The 19132-nt window shown below is 41.0% G+C and overlaps 1 protein-coding gene across 6 annotated transcripts in view; it reads left to right on the top strand.

The window, feature by feature from the left end:
• bcas3 (BCAS3 microtubule associated cell migration factor) overlaps positions 1 to 19132 on the top strand; it is a 221795-nt gene that overhangs the window by 98048 nt on the left and 104615 nt on the right. For 2 of the 6 annotated variants that reach the window (XM_053646444.1, XM_053646442.1), the window contains one exon: positions 14746 to 14775. The exons of the other annotated variants lie outside the window; for them this stretch is intronic. In XM_053646444.1, the coding sequence (XP_053502419.1) occupies positions 14746 to 14775 (30 nt within the window). The remainder of the gene's footprint in view (positions 1 to 14745; positions 14776 to 19132) is intronic. 6 annotated transcript variants of the gene reach the window in all.

The raw sequence follows: 19132 nt of genomic DNA, 5'->3' as shown, positions 1-19132 counted from the left end.
TCTGAGAATCAGAGGCGTATCGCGCTATCTGCCCCATCCCCCCACAACACCCCCCCGCTCCCTCCCACCACCACCTACGCACGTGTACTTTTCTCTTTCTCCCTCCTTTTTTGTGATATATTTCGAGATGACAGTAAATGGGTTCAGCACATTTGTAGATTTATTGTCTTGTCGAGGTTTTTTTTTTTTTTTTTTTAGGACTGAAGTGAGAGAGAAATGGATTGCACATATGGAGGAATCTGTGAATGAATGTGAATTCAGTCCAGTCCAGGTGTTAGTGGATTTGCATGCGCCTGTATCCATGAGACAGTTTGTCTGTGTTGTGGAGTATTAACAGCTACGCTCAAGTTACAAGTCGTATTGCTCAATTCTGAATTTTTCTCTCAGATCTGATCTTATTGTTCTCATAGTTTGCATTCACGAACTGCCATTCATATGAACAGACTTTAAATGCCACATTTTCATTGTAAGGTGTGTGATTCACAAGCATGAACAATGTTTGTTTTTTGTTTTTTTTTAAAGTTAGATTTGCACTGGATTTTGTCTGGCAGCTCATCAACAGTTCATGATCATCAAGAGACAGTAAAAAGGGACCGATGCAGAGCTTCTTTTGTTTTTGCAGCTATTACTGACACATTTGTGTTTATAGACATTTGCGTGCAGAAGAGAAGCCAGTAGGGATAAACACATACACAGTAAAATGCAATGTGAAAATGACACATTTCCAATATGGTTCAGATCTAGGACCACAAATGAAAGTGGCCCAAATGTGAAAAGCTCAGATTTGAACAATTTAGACAATTGCAAACTTCGTAGGGTTGTTTTATGAGGTTCAGTGTGAAAATCAGGGAATGCAAGCTGGCAGCCTCTGTGGTTGCTTCCTGCTGGCTTTGTGTGTGTATGTGTGTGAAGTGCCAGGGGCAGGAGATGGCGAGCAGCTGCTCTTTAGAGCAACTGAATGGACAGCAGTGTGTCAGGCATCTGCTGTTCTCCTTCTCTGAGCCTCTACCTCTGCAGAGCTGAAGGGCGACTGCGCGGCAAGGCCACCCCAACTTGTTCACTGATGCACTTCAGACTGTGTGATTTCTTTGGTACGCCATGGTAAAATACTGATCATGTCTAGACTGCAAAATGGCACAGGGTGTTATCGCACATCTGAGTTCTGCCGAAGTGACAGGAATGATATTTGCTGCTAATATCACAAAGAGTAAGAAGCTTCTACTTGGCAATCTGTGGCAAGCCATTTTGGGACTTATTATGCCTTCATAACTTCAGTGTTTCAGGGGTCAGGAGCAAACTGATATCTTTATGAACAGCAGGACACTGGAACTAAAGATATACCGTTCTCTCTCTATATCTCTTTGTACTATACTATACTACTGCATACTCTAGTATATTATATGCAATATTGCTGTGTACTGATCTATACCATACTATGCCATGCTATACTATACCATGCTGTACTATACTGAACTGTACCATGTACTGTTCTATACCATACGACATTATCATATACTGTACCATATTATACTGCAGACTGTGTGTATATGTGTGTGTGTGTGTGTGTGTATATATATATATATATATATATATATATATATATATATATATATATATATATATATATATATATATATATATTTTTTTTTAACAGATTCAAAAAGACTGGAAGTGTTGCGTACCGACCGAGAACTGGATGTCCACGAACATCCAGTATCATATTATACCAAACTATGCCATACCATAGATTACAATACCACGGCACTGGGCCTGTCAGGATATTTTATTGTTTGAATTCTATTCAGATTGTATAATATGAATATTATTTAAATTAGATTCAATTATTAGTATTCAAAGTCAGAAACTCTGCATTCACATCTCTTATACTACTTTTAGTTGGCCAAGTCTATGGAAATGTTAGCGTCTGTACTTTATGCAGCACTTTGTCTGTGAAATTGTAAAATTACAATGCACACAAAAAATGTGAGGTATTTCAAATGCATGTAATTTTCAAGTCTCATACCCTGCAATATCATATAACAGTTCAACACATTTTTGCTAGTATGTAGTGTGTGTGCTCTGTCAGTAGCAGTCATGAGCAGCACTCTGATTGTCTCCATCTCTTCTTTCTGTGTGTTTGAGAGTGTGACAGTGAGAGGGCTCTTAACACAGCTGTTAGACTCTCTTCTCTCTCTGTGCCTGTCACATCTAAGTGAACTGTCCACTTGGACACGGTCTCAGAGTAACAGCTCAGTTCCGACATGACCCGCAATTAAAAGTTTTCTGGCACCACATTGTCCTCGGCAGCTCAGCGTATGCCTGCTGCTGCTTTCAGTCCGGAGATCACACACTAACCAACACTGACAGCGTCTCTATACAGGGCGACATTATCTGCCCTCAGCCGTATTCAAGTTGCTTCCAGCATGCACTCTCACTCCGTAATGCACTGATGGGGCAGCTACAGTGGTATTTTACACCTATAAGCAGGCGCCTGATGTATGCCACTTCATGGAGTTACAACGTGTGCCGAGCTGCGCGCTGACAGAGCAGTTAAAAATGAATAGCAGATGAAAATGTGGAAAGCACTCTCTTCATCATCGGCTTCAATACGAGGCACGCTAGGCATTGTGTACTTACGGGAAGTTGTCACATTGCTTTTGTAATGTACACAAGTTGTCTAGTGCTTTTAATTTTGTCTCGATATCTTTGGGATTATTATAATATTTGCAGTTTGCTGCGATAGCTTGATGGTGGCTCTGATGCGTGACCTTGTTTTCGTCCCACGGTTCTCCTCGTGGTGTCACTACAATGAGGAGTTGTTGAGGGATTGTTACAGAGGCCTGTTGAAAGCGATGAGAGTTGAGTTCCTCCGATGGTCAAAAGCTAAAGTGGCATGGTTCCTCCAGGACATCTTTGTGTTCTCTTCCTCTCTGTCCAGGTGTGTTAGTGAGGTGCTGCAGGTCATTTCCTGTGCAGATGAGTTTCAATGCGGGAAGCTGATATGAGCTCACCTGGCCGGGCTGCCCACAGAGCCGTCCTTTGTTTATTCATTTTATCGCCGCAGCTTAACCCCCGGCCACGGGCCTTCCTGGTAACGGTATCCAGGCAACAACAGGGAGGTGAGGAGCCACCGGCTTTCTCTCTCTCCACACCTGGAAATAACAGCCATTCACGCCTGTGTGTTTCCAATCAGCTCAGGAACGCTAGAAATGTCTGGGCCAGATTCCACAGACGCGTCCTCTCAGGGAGTTTGGAGAACCATGCAGCTCTGACTACTCCAACATTGTTGTTCATTCACTACAGCTGTAAATCAGTCTCTCGGTTTTTTTTTTCCTCCTTTCTCTGTCTCTTTGTTCTCTCTCAGACATCGGGTTGTCCAAATTGAACCGCTCAGTGCCACTGGTATAGCATCATCAGCAAAGGCAAAAAGAAAAGGGATGGTTGATTCAAAATCTGTTTTGGCAGCAAAGTATGCAGGAGATGCTCCACTGGAGCTTGTCTTTTTGCAGGCAGCTAATGCAGACCTGACATTTGTCTTAGAGTGAGCAGTTTCTTTGTTTTTCTAGTCTGCATTTAAGCAACTCCGAATATGTCATATAATTGTGTGTGTGTGGTTGCGTGTTTAAGGTTTCCACCTCTACTGAGAAATCGCAGTGCTGCCTTGTTTGGGAATGTTATCAGTAGTAAGAGAGGTTACGTTATCACGCTCTTGGTGCACATGGCTTTAGAAGAATCCATTAATTTGACGACAAGAGCACAGGACCAGATGTGAAATTCTCGCTTGATTTGGACTTTGCACAGATCTTATCACAGTAATTGATACCTCATTGTCTCAGTGCAGGGCTGGAAAGCATCATTTGAGTGCACACCCCCTCACCCCATTTTGTAAAGGCTGGAGAATGTGGGTGTGTGTAATAGTTTAAAAAAATGCTTTCATTAGTATTAAGTAGGCCTTCTGGTACAGCTTGTGTGCACACAGCCTGTCTTCTACACACCCCTACGTGTAATGGCGATCAAATTAACTTTGAAGTAAAGCCTTCCTCAGGCTATAAGCTTCACTGCCACGTAGTCAAAATATTATCTGGATTATTATTATATCAGTTTGTTTCCCATTCCCACAGAGTGTGAGTGGAGATTCATCCCCAGCAGAGCCAGTACTATACTAACCCCAGCAGATGCAGTGTCCTCATGGATGGGAACGTATCCAGAAGCAGTAAACATGCACAGCAATCTCCGTTTGCGACATGTGCTTTCAATGTACTCCTCTGCTGCTTGCATGTAAGCAGTGGTCAGGCATAAGCCTATTTTTTTTTTCTTCTGCTTTGCACAGACTTGTCATATTAATTACAGCCCAGTCAGGAAAGGCTGGAAGGCGGCGGGGGTTGCCTAGGTTATTTTTGGAAGACTCGAAAAGGCTGTTGCACGCTTTCTCTTTTTTTTTTTTTTTCCTCGGCTTATTGAAATGGCCCAGCAGTCAACACTCATTCTGGAGTGTGTGCACCGCTCCTGCTTAAACAATGGCTTTGAAGTGATGGGTGAAGCCCTGCCTCGAGTCTCAGCACAGGTCCCAAGCCATTACCCTGCTTAACCAGAGTGCACGTGCATTAATGTTCCCCTACGGGCTGACCAAACACACTTAGTGTAATTATTCAGCAGGCTCGCTCTCTCCTGTTTGGATAGGCACCAGGAGTGCCGGGTGGAGCTAGATGTGTTTGCACAGTTTCACGTGTTTCCACACCTGGCATTTCAACAGGGGAAACATATAGCCTGGTTAAAAGATTGGCGTTATCAAGACATGCAAACCGCAAGAAGGCAAGAAGGCCAGAGATGCACCTCAGTCATGATATGGAGATGGCAAGATTGTTTTGCCTGCCCTCGCCTTGCTTCCCCAGTGTTATTTTCCCACAAAACTAAAAACAAGTTTCGTTTACATTCAAGACCACTTTTGGAAACGATTTTGCAAGGGCAAACATTCAAAACTCCAAATACTAGAGAGGAATTAAGAGTGAACATGTAACACATAACTATTTGTAAGTGCACTTGTCTAAAATATTAATAGATTTAGTTGCGTAATAATAGATTTTTTGCACCTTTTTGTAATGCACAAAAGCTGTATTCCTTTAAGTGTTTAAATCTCTGCTTCTTAGTCATATTAAGTGAATGTCTTTAAAACGCTAATTATAGACAAATTTAGATGCTTTATATGCTGTGTGAATACAGTATGAAATACAAAATGAACATTTACAGTCATGTGACAAAAATAAGTACACCTCATGGAAATTGTTGGTTTTTTGACATTTGGACAATCAAGCATTTGATGATCTTTTAAACAGTGCCTATTAATAAAGTTGATGTATTTTATTATAATATTACTTTTGTGATTGTGATCACTCTTCCATGCAATATTCTTTCAGTTGCAGGATATTTGAGAATTTTTTTTCATGTACTGCGCGTTCCAAATCCCCCACAACATTTCTATGGGATTCAAACCCGGGCTTTGACTAGGCCGTTCCATAACCCTCCATTTCTTCTTTTTGAGCCATACCTTGGTGGAATTGCTAGTGAGCTTAAGACCATTATCCTGTTGAAATGGTCACTTTCGGTTCAATTTGAACTTTCGGACAGATGGCCTCACATTATCTTCAAGCACTCTTTGATATGATTCAGAATTCATAGTTGAATCAGTGAATGCAAGCTGTCCAGTCACTGAGGCAGCGAAGCGACCCCAAAACATAACATTTACACCACCGTGCTTCACGGTTGGTATGAGGTGCTTCTCCTGAAAAGCTGTCTTTGGTCTGCACCAAATACAGATCTGCTAGACTTACAAGCAGAACCTGTGGTGAAATTTTGGGGTTCTTGGAGACTTTTTTTTTTTTTTTTTTTTGCATCAGATGGTCTGCCCTTGGGCTGAATTTGCTGGGACGGCCAGTCCTGGACAGATTGGCAGTTTGAAATCTGAACCCTTGTAAATGATTTTCCTTACAGTGGAATGATGGATTTCAAATTTCAGCAGGTTCTGATCACTGACACCCAATCTTGAACACCTGATTCTAATGTTATGGATTAGAAGGTGTGATAAATGATGGTGTGTACTTACTTTTTCCATGTGACTGATCTGCTTTTTTGTTCATTTAAATTGTGAAGATTATGACAAAATCTCAATTTTATGTGTCATTTGATAGTTTATCATCATCTTTATTAATAGACACTGTTTGAAAGAGGATCTAATGTTTGCTTGTCCAAATATGTAAAAAAAAAAAAATAAAAAAAAAATAAAATAAAACAACAATTTCCATGTGGTCTAAACCAAATATCTTGTTCACATTTAACTGACTATTAAACGCCCAGCCCTATACTGAATCCATGAAATATTCCTAGCAAGGTTTGTTGTGAGGATTTGGCTAATAAACACAAAGATCTTAATGAAGTGCCAGACACTCAATGACCTCCACCTGTTCCACTCCTCATCTCTGTGGAGAAAATTGACAAAAGCACCAAAAAAAGAAAAAAAAATCACTTTCCTCCCCCTCTAAGAGGATGTGTCTGAAGGCCGGATATTTTTCTGTGTAGTCTGCGGAGGAGACTGAGCTGTTTCTCATAATCCAGTGTAGGCCAAGTCAGGCCACACATGGATTACGTCCCCTCCTCTATCCCTCTGTTTACTCATACAGGGGCGAGAGACTGCAGAAGTCCTCACACGGACCGGCTCAGGCAGCCAGGGCAGGAAAATCAGGATACAATTTGGCACTTAAGGAGACTAAACGATTTCCTCCTCACTGCTGATTTTCTACTGGGAAATGTATCCTTGGACCGAAAATTGCATCCGGAAAAATGTTTATGAAGTGTTTTTCTTTTCTCCCTCCCCCCCAGATGAATGAGTGTTCCTCTAACCTTTAACACAGTATAGACTTCAGCTCTTTTTCCTGTCATTAACCTCATTTTTTGTACACTGTTGGCATTTTTTACATCTCCATGTCACTGTTTCCTTTAAAGCTTTGTTGCTTTGTCTTCAGAGTCTGAAGTTTACAGATCTCTCTTTCTCCGTGTAATGCCTGAGCCCTATCATGCCTGCGTGTGTCGCCCCAGCTCCTCTGCACATGTAAACACAGCACACCACTACTTCTTGTATTTTGGCATCTCACGCCCAAATTAACTCACTTTAAACCCTCTGGCGTTTTAATGTGGTCTGTAGGGACACCTGAAACCTGTCTCTCAGCCCCTTGCTTAGTCAAACTCGGCCTACGAAGGCATTTGAAGTCTCATTTTTTCCTCTCACCGGTGAGACAAACGTAATGAAGTTTCTTTCATGCCCCCTCCCCCTCCCTCTCCTGGTCAGTCTTCCACTGCTGGGAGAGTGGATTTAAATAGGGAAGAATTACATCTTACTCAGACGTAACCCAGCGTCTCAGCTCCTTACTTATGTAGTTGCTGGCTTTTTATGTTTTTTTTCCTCACGCTCAATAAAGCTTGAGTTGTGCAGTTACAACTGCGAACCCCACTTCATGCTGTCTATGTAAAGAAATGCTTTGCCTGAGCTATTTAACCGTCAAAGCTTTAAATAATGATGAAAACCTGCTTCAAGTGACCGGATTCCTCTGTGCGAGTTTAAACATGACCAGACACGTTGGACACATTATATCACAAATAAAATAAAATAAAAGGCTAAAAGTCATAGAATGTTTCATTAGTCCTAATATTATCATCACAAAGTATCTCATTCTGGTTTAACTTGATAAACATCTTGGATTGTTTGGTAAAAATGTTTGGGGACTGTTTATAGGTATATCACAGTATTGGAATGTACAAAAAAAATTACTACTAAAAGAAACTAACTTAAGGCAAAACAGTATAGTTAGAAACATTTTCAGATTTGTGTGTAGATTGCATCTATATGATGTCGTCTTTTAAATAATACAAATATCAAAAACTCAACAGAAAATGTTTATTTCATTTCTTTGTCCAGTTGCTACCACTGCTTTATCTGAAGCATAACAACTTTGAAGAAGGCTTTAAGCTCCGCCCACTTGTCTTGTCAAATCATATATCCTTGAAAGGCTTATCGTGTCATTAGGGCTGGGCGATACATCAATGTAATATCGGTATCGTAATGAATGATTATGTGATACACCTTTCAGAGATATCGTTGGTACAGTGATTTTTTTAAAATGTTTATTATAATTGCAAATTAAATGATTTTAAGTGATTCTTTTTTTTTTTTTACCTTAATCATCGTTGTCTTTAAAGGCAATTAAGAAAATTATTGTCAAAGTCAATTGTATGGTTTTTTTGTTTATATTCTTACTGTTTTGCAGACAGTTTGTTAGCTAAATTATATTTCGTGATATGCATTGTGTATGTAGAAATGTCCTCAAGTATCATGATATGATATTTTAGTCATATCGCCCAGCCCTATGTGTCATTATGATATACATGTAAATTTCCTTTACAAACCTTATCAAATCTATTATAATAGGGAAGATCATTCTACTAGAGGGAAAATACCCTAACCCACATGGCATTTTATTTTTAAAAAAATTCTATTTACAGGGCAGAAAATTTCTGCTTCTAGATGACCTGCATTCATGAAATGTTACATGTCCATTTCTGTTCCTAATTTGAAGGATATACTATGGAATTTGGATTTATTGTTGGATTTATATTGTTTTATACTGAAAAATATTCTACAAAAATTGTTAGTACAAGTGCATTATATTTTCTTGGTTAAACTATAAAGAAATTATGTTCCAACAAACGTTTATGTAAAAGTCTTTTTACCCTAGAGACTGAGAAATAAATATATTAATTCTAACATCAAAAGACTAGATTTTTTTATATGGAAAATGTATGCATGTTGATTTGGATGAAGCCTCGTGTACATAAATGAATGTAACTTTTGGAAAAGGTTCCTATACGAAAAATATTTTAAAATATCACCAATCAATTGGCATGATTAACTGTGCCTTTAATGTTTATATATAAAAAAATTTGCGCTGTTCACCGGTAGTGTCTTTCCTCTAAGTCTTTTGCACATTTAAGTCATCACACACAAACAATTTCAATATTAAAATAGCAGTTAAACAAATGCAAGTGCAAATCGGCTGGAGGGGGGGGTATTGAGAGACTCTTAGCTGCTCCGTTTAACCTCACAGTAGCTGAATGCGATGGCTGATTCATGCTCACAACATGGATTGCCTGGTGAAAATGACAAGGCAAATACTTTGTAGTTTTTCTTAACCTTGATAGAAACCATATTAGAAAATCTCAACTAGTTGATACGTTTCTACTGGGGTCTTATTTATAGCGGTACCACTAACCGCCCACCTCTACTCAGAGGTAAGAGTCTCGGGTGTGCCAAACCGCTGCCACAGAACAATGTGTGTGTTTCTGTTTCTGTGTGTGGAGGACTGTGTGTAATGTGTGCAGAATTAAGCGGTTGAGGATGTGGAGTGCTGCTTTCTTGAATTTCTGATTCATTTTCTATAAATAAAGTCGTGGAAGTCAGAGGTGTTGGGTCACTTACTGTAATGGCAGAGGATCTGAACAGAGGCAGGCGGTAAGTAAGTATGGGAATGTTGAAGAACGACTCCTTATGGTGTTTGGTTTTTTTTTGTTGTTGTTGTTTTTTTTTTTTTTTATAGCTCATTCACACAGCATATCTGAGGACAAAGGCAAAAGCAATTTGTTTGCTTTCTTAATTTTTTTTCCTTACCTATCTCCTTTCTTGAAATAGCCTGACAGCTGCAGAGAATTGCAGTCAGGCTGTATAAAGCATGACGTGGTGTGTGTGTGTGTGTATGTGTGTGTGTTTTCCTCCCTCTGAACCTTGAGAAATCCCCAGTGCGTTCTGCTCTGCGATGTTTCAGAATGCTCGTTTCGAACATCTGGAAATCAGCAGGGTTGCAGTCTCTCCACAACATGCAAGTGCTTTCACTTGATTATATTATCTGTTAAAGTTTTTTTTTTTTCCCCCCTCCAGCCTTTATAAAATAGGGAAGCGGTATGTGACCCCTCCTCTGCCGAGGGGTCAAGTGGTGATTGCTGATGTTGTCTGCCCTAAACACATGTTTAACTCTGCTTTGCTCAGCCAGTCGCCTAAAAGTTTGGGAACCATTAAAGAACTTCCTAAACCAGTTCCGGAGTCTGGCTTGTGGATTGGGTAAGAAGGGAACTGATTGAGCTGTGTGTGTGTGTGTGTGTTGGGTGTGTGTGTGTGTGTTGGGTGTGTCTGTAATTTTTTCCTGGCTTATTTTCCCTATGCACATTGTGTGTGTATGTGTGTGTGAATGTGTGTGAGTGTTGTAATTGCTTCAGCGTGTCGGTGTGCAGTGTGCGACAGGAAGGATGAGTCGCTGGTTGCCGCTTCTCCTTCACACTGGGGAATATTTGTCTGGCGGCGGGTTCAGGCGCAGCATAACTCACGCGAGGCAGCTCCAGACAGGAAACGCCACGGTGAGCTCTGTTATGATAGAGGATAGCTCGGAGGATGAGCTGTGAACTTTACATGCACGCAGAGCCACTGAGCTGACCACCACCTGAGGGCCCGGCAGCCACGGCAGGAAATGAAAGGATCATTTAGTTTGGGCCAGAAGAGATGAGTTAAAGGCGACCGAGAGGGTCAGCAGAGGGGACGACTTTTTTGAGGAGATGTACAGACACCCTGGTTTAATCCAGAGATCAAACGAAAGAAGAATATTAACACGTCTCTCTCTCACTCTTGATTTTTCTCTTTTCTTACCCCTCACTTAGGTATGTCCAAGTTGTCAAGGCTGGTTTGTGCTCACTTGCAAACAGCACTTCGTGATCTCTGGAAAGTCGGAAAGGCACCTCAGAGAGGAAGAGGGAGCTTTGACTCCAGCTGTGACGCAACAAACATGTGTAGGAGAAGGTTGTCCAAGACACATTTTCAGCAGTCCGTTTAACTATATTTTCCAGTAGCGACATGGGAAAATCATTCATTTTATAATCAAGCAGCTTATAAGGAGTTGAACTCGAACGTGTTATTTCTTCCTTCATACTTCACACGTGTCCACACGTCCATTTTAGCCGCCTGAGTGGGCGCGCGGCGTAACCAGAGTTTGCGGCCATCTGCTTTTCCAAATCATCGCACAGGTTTTAGAGGAATAGAGGTCCGGTGATTTTGCATGGAAGTCAGGATGTCCTAGTGTTCCATCATGCTTGTTGAACAAGTCACACACAGATTTGAATGTGGGCATGTCAGTGTGGGTTTTTTGCTTCGCTTATATCCATCCAGGTGCACAACCTGTAGTCATTAAAGAGTACGATATGGTGCTGATGTTGGTGGATGTGACTGGGCAGCTTATTCTGTCAAGCAAGTAGCATTGAAAAACCTCACATTGATTAATGTTATTAGCAGAACATCACTTACGTTATAGCAGCTGTAAATCAGTCTCTCTGTCAAGAGTTTATACGACAAAAAATGCAGCTTGTCACGTTATCGAGAAAACCAGAAAAGTCCTCTGTCCTAAAAATATACTGACTGACAATGGAGACTCCTTCCATAAATGTTACATAAACATCTCCTTACAAAAAGCTTTAGATGTTAATGATTATACTCTTTTGTAAAATCTGTATATTATTAGGCTCAGATTATTTTAAGCCATACAGTATTATGTATATAATGTATAAGAATGAGTGCCTTAATATAATTTTTTTTTTTTAATTTTATTTGAATTATAGCCAACACTGCAGTCAGCTTAGAGAAAATTCATCAGCAGCTTCAACAATCAGATTGAATAATTCAACAAAGCTAAGGTTTAAATATTAATCATCCAATGCTGGTCTTCACTGCTAAAATCGTAGCTAGTCTTCCTCAGAAGGAGCACCAAAACATAAGCTATTATTACTTGCTTTTCATCATCGGCACATCTATGTTTTTTGTTTTTTTTTAAATGTACAGCCTTCAAAGATCCTCCCCCTTTTTTGAATACCCATGAACGTTTCCGACTTTCAAAAAAATTTTCAAGCGTTTCTGGGAAAAAAAAAAGTTCGGACAAAGCATAACCCAGGCTGCAGTGGAAGTGTTTGTGCATTTCTGAATGTGTGCCCATGTCGCCCACTGCTGTTTTGGCTATGCTGCAGGTGTTAGATATAAAGAGAGATGTTGGTGTGGTGGCAGATTTGTGCCACGCTTCAAGGTGGCTGGTTTTCCCATCAGACTTAATCCATCATCTTCCTCACAGTCTGCCATTGCTTGTTCTGCTTCTCCTAGTCTTTCTCCTAGTCATTTCACACATCTGAAGTGAGCATAGAAGGAGTAAACATTTAAGACCGAAAAGCGTGGGTACTCTTACTCTGTCTGGACTCATCACCTGATACTTCTTCATGCACCAGCTTAGCCTCTGGTTAAAGATGGCCGAGAGATCAGGACTAGCAAATGAATGCTTCACTTGTGCCGTTCAGCACTTCCTGCTCAGACGTGAATGCCACTATTGCATTTTAGGTTTTGGGAATGCTCATGGTGGTTTGGATAGAATGACTGAAGGAGACTGATGATGCCTGGAGGCTCCTTCCTGAGCTTTAGCTTTGCTTATCCTACCAATAGACAGGAAGGCTATGGGGCAGGAAGAACACAGGGGTACCTGTCCACCACATATCAAGTCCACATGTCGTATACAATTTGGGCATTTTCAGATTTTTTTTTTTTTGTTGGTGTTAAGTATTCTTACATATATGATGTTTTGGATACATAGTTATACAATATGATCTTACAATACCTTATACAAATGCAATCATTGTAGACAATTTAGGTTTAAAGGAATAGTTCACATTTTCCCTAATCACTTTTACACAATTTCTCCCGGACAGAAGACGAGATCGGAAGTACAAGGCTAATCTATCCAAAATTGCCATACAGAATCTTTTCTCTAAATGCATGCCCAGTGTTTTTCCCATCAGGTCCAGAATTACTGGCATCCTTTGAAAAGATGGACAAAAAGGTCATGAAAAAATGTATTCGTGGTAGTCTGAATATACAAATTTCCATTTATGACCTGCCATGACTAAGTAAATTAACATTCCAGTACAATTCCACTTTCAAACTTCAGACCAGGGCCTTGGGTTTGGAGTGATAGCAAACAATACAAGAGTCTGTGTGAATGTATTTAAAGAACAGATTTTGAATGAGATAAACCCATTATTTTTTATATTAAGAAAGTAGGACATATGTTGGACACAGTGGAAAGCTTCCTGTCTCTAAACTATTCCTTTAATGGCAGTCAATCTTAAATAGTCTTTCTCATGTCGAAGATGCATACTTATGCACTGCTATCACTGCTGAAGGCTAATACGCTCTTCCGCCAAGCCAACCACATCATCTTGATCTGCTGCTCATGCTGCATCACAAGGCAGCATACCACTCTCAGAGGAAAGTGCTATCTGCCCTCTTCTGCATACATTTTCTGCATACATATAATCCCACAATTGGCTAGTGTCTCTGTGATTGACAATGGAGAGAGAGTAATGTCATCCCTTCCACCCAGGGAGCATGGCCAATTTTCTCTCTTGATTCCCAGCCATGGATTGCTGTGGCATCTTCAGGATTTGAACTAACGGTCGTCCGGGGGTTAGTGCGAATGCTTTTCTGTTGTGCAACTCTGGCGCCCTCGATCATTGCAGCTTTATGTGATGTCAACCTCCACCTGTTATCACACTGTGTAGAATCAGGTTTGGGAAATACAGGCTTTACTAATACTCCAGTACTCCAGTGCCTGAACAATCCCAAAGTGTTGTCACTGTTTCCAGAGTTGTGCTTGCAAAAGTCCTATCTTTTTGGAAAAACACCATGCCACTGCAGCACTGTGGCAACAGGCATAAGGTTCCTGAGCTGACAGGCTGTCGACCATGGTGACATATACTGCTGGCTGCATCTAATTTGGACGAACAGGCTGTCGTTTAGGTGAGCCCTAAACTTTTTCAACAAGTAGTACGGCAGGCGCCTGCCCTATGCGCGCGTGCGCGCGCACACACCTGTCAGTGCTCAAAGCAGCTTTCATTTTCCCTTTAAATTAGAACATGGAGGTGTGCTGTCTAAATATTTACTGTTCTGAACTTACACTGCAGGATGGACTCATGAGAGCATACTGCTGAGTACAGACAAAAAAATAAATCTTTTTTTTGTTATGTTTTGTTTTTTTCTGTAGACTAGCATCAAAAACTTTTTGTCAGGGACGTGACTGTGTTTGTGTCTCTTGTTATAGTGGCAGTAACTGGCACACGGCGTCTGAGTAGGGACATGGCCCAAGGCTCGCTGCTCAGATGAGAAAAGCTGAGTGTGCCATTAGAGAAATTATTAGGGGGTGTGCAAGAGCCGGAGGCTCACTGTAGTCTCTGGACTAAGCAGGCCTTTATAGTGGTTTCTCTTCACCCATCTCTGTCTGCTCTCAGCACTCCACTTAAAACGTCTAATGGAACTAGTGAATTATAACATTAGAAGTTATCCAGCCACCCAGACCTGAAGTCAGGTGTGTGTGTGTGTGTGTGTGTGTGTGTGTTGATGGGCATAATGCTGCTGGGTATTTTGGAATGAGTTGATTGCCAAAGAAATGAGGCGCTGGCCAAAGAAACATGCTTACCCGTGTGTACTTCTTATTGCAGTGATGGAATGTCTCAGTGCCTCCTGGGTGTTCCACTCGCTCACTTGTTAACAGGTTTCATGCAGAGCACCAATTAACCCTTAGCACTTTCCCATCTTGTTTTTTCCCCTCTCCCTGTTTCTTCTCTCAGAAAAGGACTCTTTGCAGATAAGCTCCAGTGGTAAGTAATGTGCCAGTTGTCCCAGTGAGACTGTTGCTTTCCAGCATCCTTGACCCTTTGGCAGGATCTCACTGGCAGTTCCAGTTCAGTTCAATGCTTTGTATCTTTGGATCCACTCAATAAATCCCTGAATTTCTATTTATGGGAGTGAAAAGACTAGCTATACGCCATAACTGAGGATATAATTATAGCATAAAAGGCATCAGTCAAGAATGAATTAGATGCCCAAGCCTTAAAGTTGCTGATTTAGAATGGGGTTAATGGAATCTCACAGATAAGGCTTTTTTGAGGCAGAGAATAATAAATGGAGCATAGTTAATGTCCAAAGAAAGGCTCCACACCTTATGTGTTTTCAGGAGTCACCCCCTTAAGCTCCAATGCATTTAAAGGATGTTCAGAGCACATGTAAAAATGCATGGTGAGAACAGTTTGGTTCTCAAGAGAGTACAGAAAACAGGTCAACACAGACCATGCTGATTGGTTCTTTTGCTTCTGGCAAGCTGTCCTGCTGCACCACATCTCAGCTTCATTTCGGAGTGTGTTATTTTAAGAAGTATTAAAGTCTGAACTGTAGCAGTGTTTCACACAAACCGGATTCCCCCCCTCCACACACCCCCTTTTGATTGGAGCCTAAGCTCTAATTCCAGAGTTTGTTTTTCAGTGGCTCCTGTGGAAAAGGTCACAACAGCCGAAGAGAATGTGTCTGTTAAAGCGCGACTGATCTGACCCTGTTGTTTAGAGGGTGTGAATCGAGGCACAAAAGCGTGGCTAACCCTTCTAGCCCCAGTGATCTTAACAAACGCCTGTAAGAGTACACTGAGGCTTGGTTTTAGAGCCGGCGCCGCCTGCTCCAGTCACCCTGCATCACTGTCAAGCCACACACTAATTACAAAGAGGTTTAAAGATGCATTAGATAAATGTCACTTCACCACAGAACCCTGCACGGACATTTTCTGGGCCCAACACCATGGGCGTCTCCACCGGCCGCTGGAGCCTCATTAAAGTACGTGGTGCACAGCTTAAGTTATGCACGTACAGCACAACCAGGTCTAATAGATAAAGGAGCAGGACGTGCAGGCAGAGAAGCTCGTCACCTGCTGTTGGGTCTAATGTGCATTGACTCAGTTTGGTGGAAGATCAGTGGCCTTTTTTGCTGGTGTCACACCCCCATGTTCAAACAGGACACACTACACCCACCTTGAGTAGAGGGTCAATGTGTACACACATCTTATTTCATCAAGCTAATAAATTCATATGATCATATACAGTGAGGATTCACTGATGATTTGTACAATATATTTATTAACTCAGAGTGAAAAAATACAGGCATCCTCTGCACTTGAACGAATGCCCGTTGTGAATCATAGGTAGTGTGATTTAAAGCTTCTGAACTACGCTGTAAAGATTACATCTAGTGTTGGAGGCATTCTTGGAGTTCTCCACCTAGTGGTGGAAGTATAACGATTTCGAGTTTTCTGTCCGTCTGTCTGTCCGTTCATCACCAATCAGTCACAAACCTCATCACCAATACATGTAAACATCACACAAAGGGTCAAAGGCAACGTTTGACTCTTTGTCAAAATCAAAATGAGACACGTGCAGTTTATGATTGTGATTTGTTACAAGTTTCATCAAATTTGCTGGAGTTACTGTTTAAGCGGAGTCTTCTAGAAGTAGTTATGCTTTAAGGGCCATGGTTTGCTGAGTTTCTCATCAGTGTTTGCTTTCTTTGTCCTCTGACTTTGCTTGCTTTTTTTTTGTAATTAATTCTATTACGGAAATCATTCGCTGTATGTCGGCAATTAGAGCTCCTACAGCAACATAATTGGCTTTTAAAGAATTTGCGATTGGCTGGGCTCACACCACAAGCATAAGACAGCTCGCATGCCTCACTGTCTGTACCTCATAGACAAGTGGTGGTGGACGGATGCCTCTTTTGACTTGTTTCCCCTCTATGTCCACATGAATTATTTAAGTTCATGGGTAGAGCATGGCCTTTCTGTTCATGTAAGAGTAAGCCATTTCAATGTCACTCTGGCTGGAAGCTGCTTCTGTCTCTTTAGGATGGATAGTTGACAGGCTTGCACAGGGGCACGACTCAAAGCCATTCAGGAGGCACGATGTGATAGCAGCCTGCCAGTGCTTGCTATATTACACTAACTATCATCACCACTGCCACATGCTAGTCATGTAAAGATTAATTAATAACTATAGGACATGCTTGCAAATGCTGCAGATAAAGGTCGTTTATGGTTGTTGACTGTGTCTGAGTGTACTGGTTAGGGATTTTGGTCTTTGATTTCCCAGACCTGATTGCAAACTTGAGATTATTTCAGTAATCACAAAGGGTGTACGTTGGTAAAACATTTTGATTGAACTGTTCTTCAATTGCATGCACTAAGTAAAGTAAAATAGTCATATCTGTTCAGTCAAATAAATAATAATAATAATAATAATAATAATAATAATAATAATAATAATGCTTTACCTAGGTTATTTAATGCCATAGTTAACCTGAATAAACTTGAGCATTAATAAAATATAAGCAGTATTAGCAGAGTAACTTGAATTGATGGTTTAATAATAAAGCAGCCATTTCATTCAGAATTGCACCTCTGTTTACAGACAAGGTCTGGATGAGTCCTGCCCTCTGTTTCCCTTTGAAGTCAGGACCTTTGCTTGGGGTAGTAAATTAGCCTGAGCATGATATTGCTGTTTTCTTGATTATTTTTGCTTTGAAGCAATGCAGAAGGCTGCCAAATGTCTGGGAAATTAGAGCAGGCCAAATCTAGCGCATTAGTGCCTGGAGTTCAGAGTAGAGGCTCAAAGCTAGAGGAAGAGCTCCCCAAAAGCCACTCTGATGCACGACAGACCCATGGCCTAATGAAATATCTCGGTTCCCAACACTCGTGTGCTGTCGAACCTGCACTTGACATCGTTCCTGAACTCTCAGCTTTGCTCGCGTTGTTCTTGTTACTGAGAATCTCTGGTAGGATGTAGTTTGTAATTGGATACAGATGTTTCTAAAGCAGATCAGCCAGACTGTTATTCTAGTCTATGCTGAGTGCTTTTTTCCCCCTCTTCATTCCAAGCTCACTTTTAAAGTTTCCCAAAATTCCAAGACCTAATACAGTTTTATGTGGCCTTTAGTCGTGCAGTAACGAAGATAGAAAGGTGAAGTTTTTAAGATCTTAACTGTTTTGGGGGGAGTATTATTGTTGTGTCTCATTACCTTGCTTTGCCCCTAGTTTTACTAGCCACTAGAAATGATTATTATTCTGTGCATTGTTACTATTTTACTTTTGACTGCTTTTTTAAAACATTTTTGCTCATCTTATGAGTGTGTACTACATTGGAGTGGGGATTTCTAAGTCTGTTTTCTCAGGACTACGCATGCTTTCTCACGTCTGACTAATGAAAACCTGACTAATGTTAGCATTTGTTTGGCCGAACTGTAAAAAAAAAAAAAAAAATGACTGCTACGTGTGAATCAGAGTATGGCACCAGTACCACTGGACATTTTCAAAACTGCACCAGTGATGAAGTGATGATTTAATATCCCATTTAAACATCGTATTGATTAGTCCAGAAGTGGTATTATGTTGATGAAGGGAAGAAAAGCTGGCATTAAAAGTCACAGTGACCCGTCACACACCATCATACACACACACTCACACACACACACACACACACACACCCATCCTTTCTCTCTCTCTGAGGGGAATTCCCCACACAGATGTAACCAAACTTACTGCTTTGATCTCTTATGAGCACTTCAATTATTGCGAGGCTAGAACTGGGCTCTGTTCAACTGTGGTGTGCGGTGGAGCAAGAAAAATTTCCTCCTTTTCCATCCTCAAATGATTAATTTAGCAGTTCACGCCGGGAAGACTCCACCAATAATATAAAGTGAGTATCGCCTTGGCACTTCAAGCATTGCAAAAAAAAAAACAAAAAAAACCCTGTGGCAGATACTGCCGAGGTTTCAAACACACTATTGTGGTTAGCAGAGTGCAGGGGTGTGTGGAAGTGCCGAACTCAAAGACATATTGTACAAGTCAGTCCCGTTTTCATCAAAGTTAAATTGGTCTGTCTTTAAAGTGGAGTAAAGGCTTAAATTAGTGGCAGGATTTTTAACCCAATATGTGGGACACCCTTAAATCCATGTGTTTGTGGGCCAGGACGTGCCTTTCATAAAGGTCAAATGTTGCACAGCACACATCACACGTGACTAACACAGGAAAAAACACATTTCAGAATAATTGGGAAAGCCCATGTAAATGGCATGCGTGAGACTCTCAAACGCTAAACGAGTTCTTCTGTCAAAACGAAAAGGGAAAACGTCATATATGGTAGT

This window comes from Ictalurus furcatus, chromosome 17 (assembly GCF_023375685.1).
Source record: "Ictalurus furcatus strain D&B chromosome 17, Billie_1.0, whole genome shotgun sequence".
Taxonomy (NCBI): Eukaryota; Metazoa; Chordata; class Actinopteri; order Siluriformes; family Ictaluridae; genus Ictalurus; species Ictalurus furcatus.
This window is presented reverse-complemented; position numbering and strand designations above follow the sequence as displayed.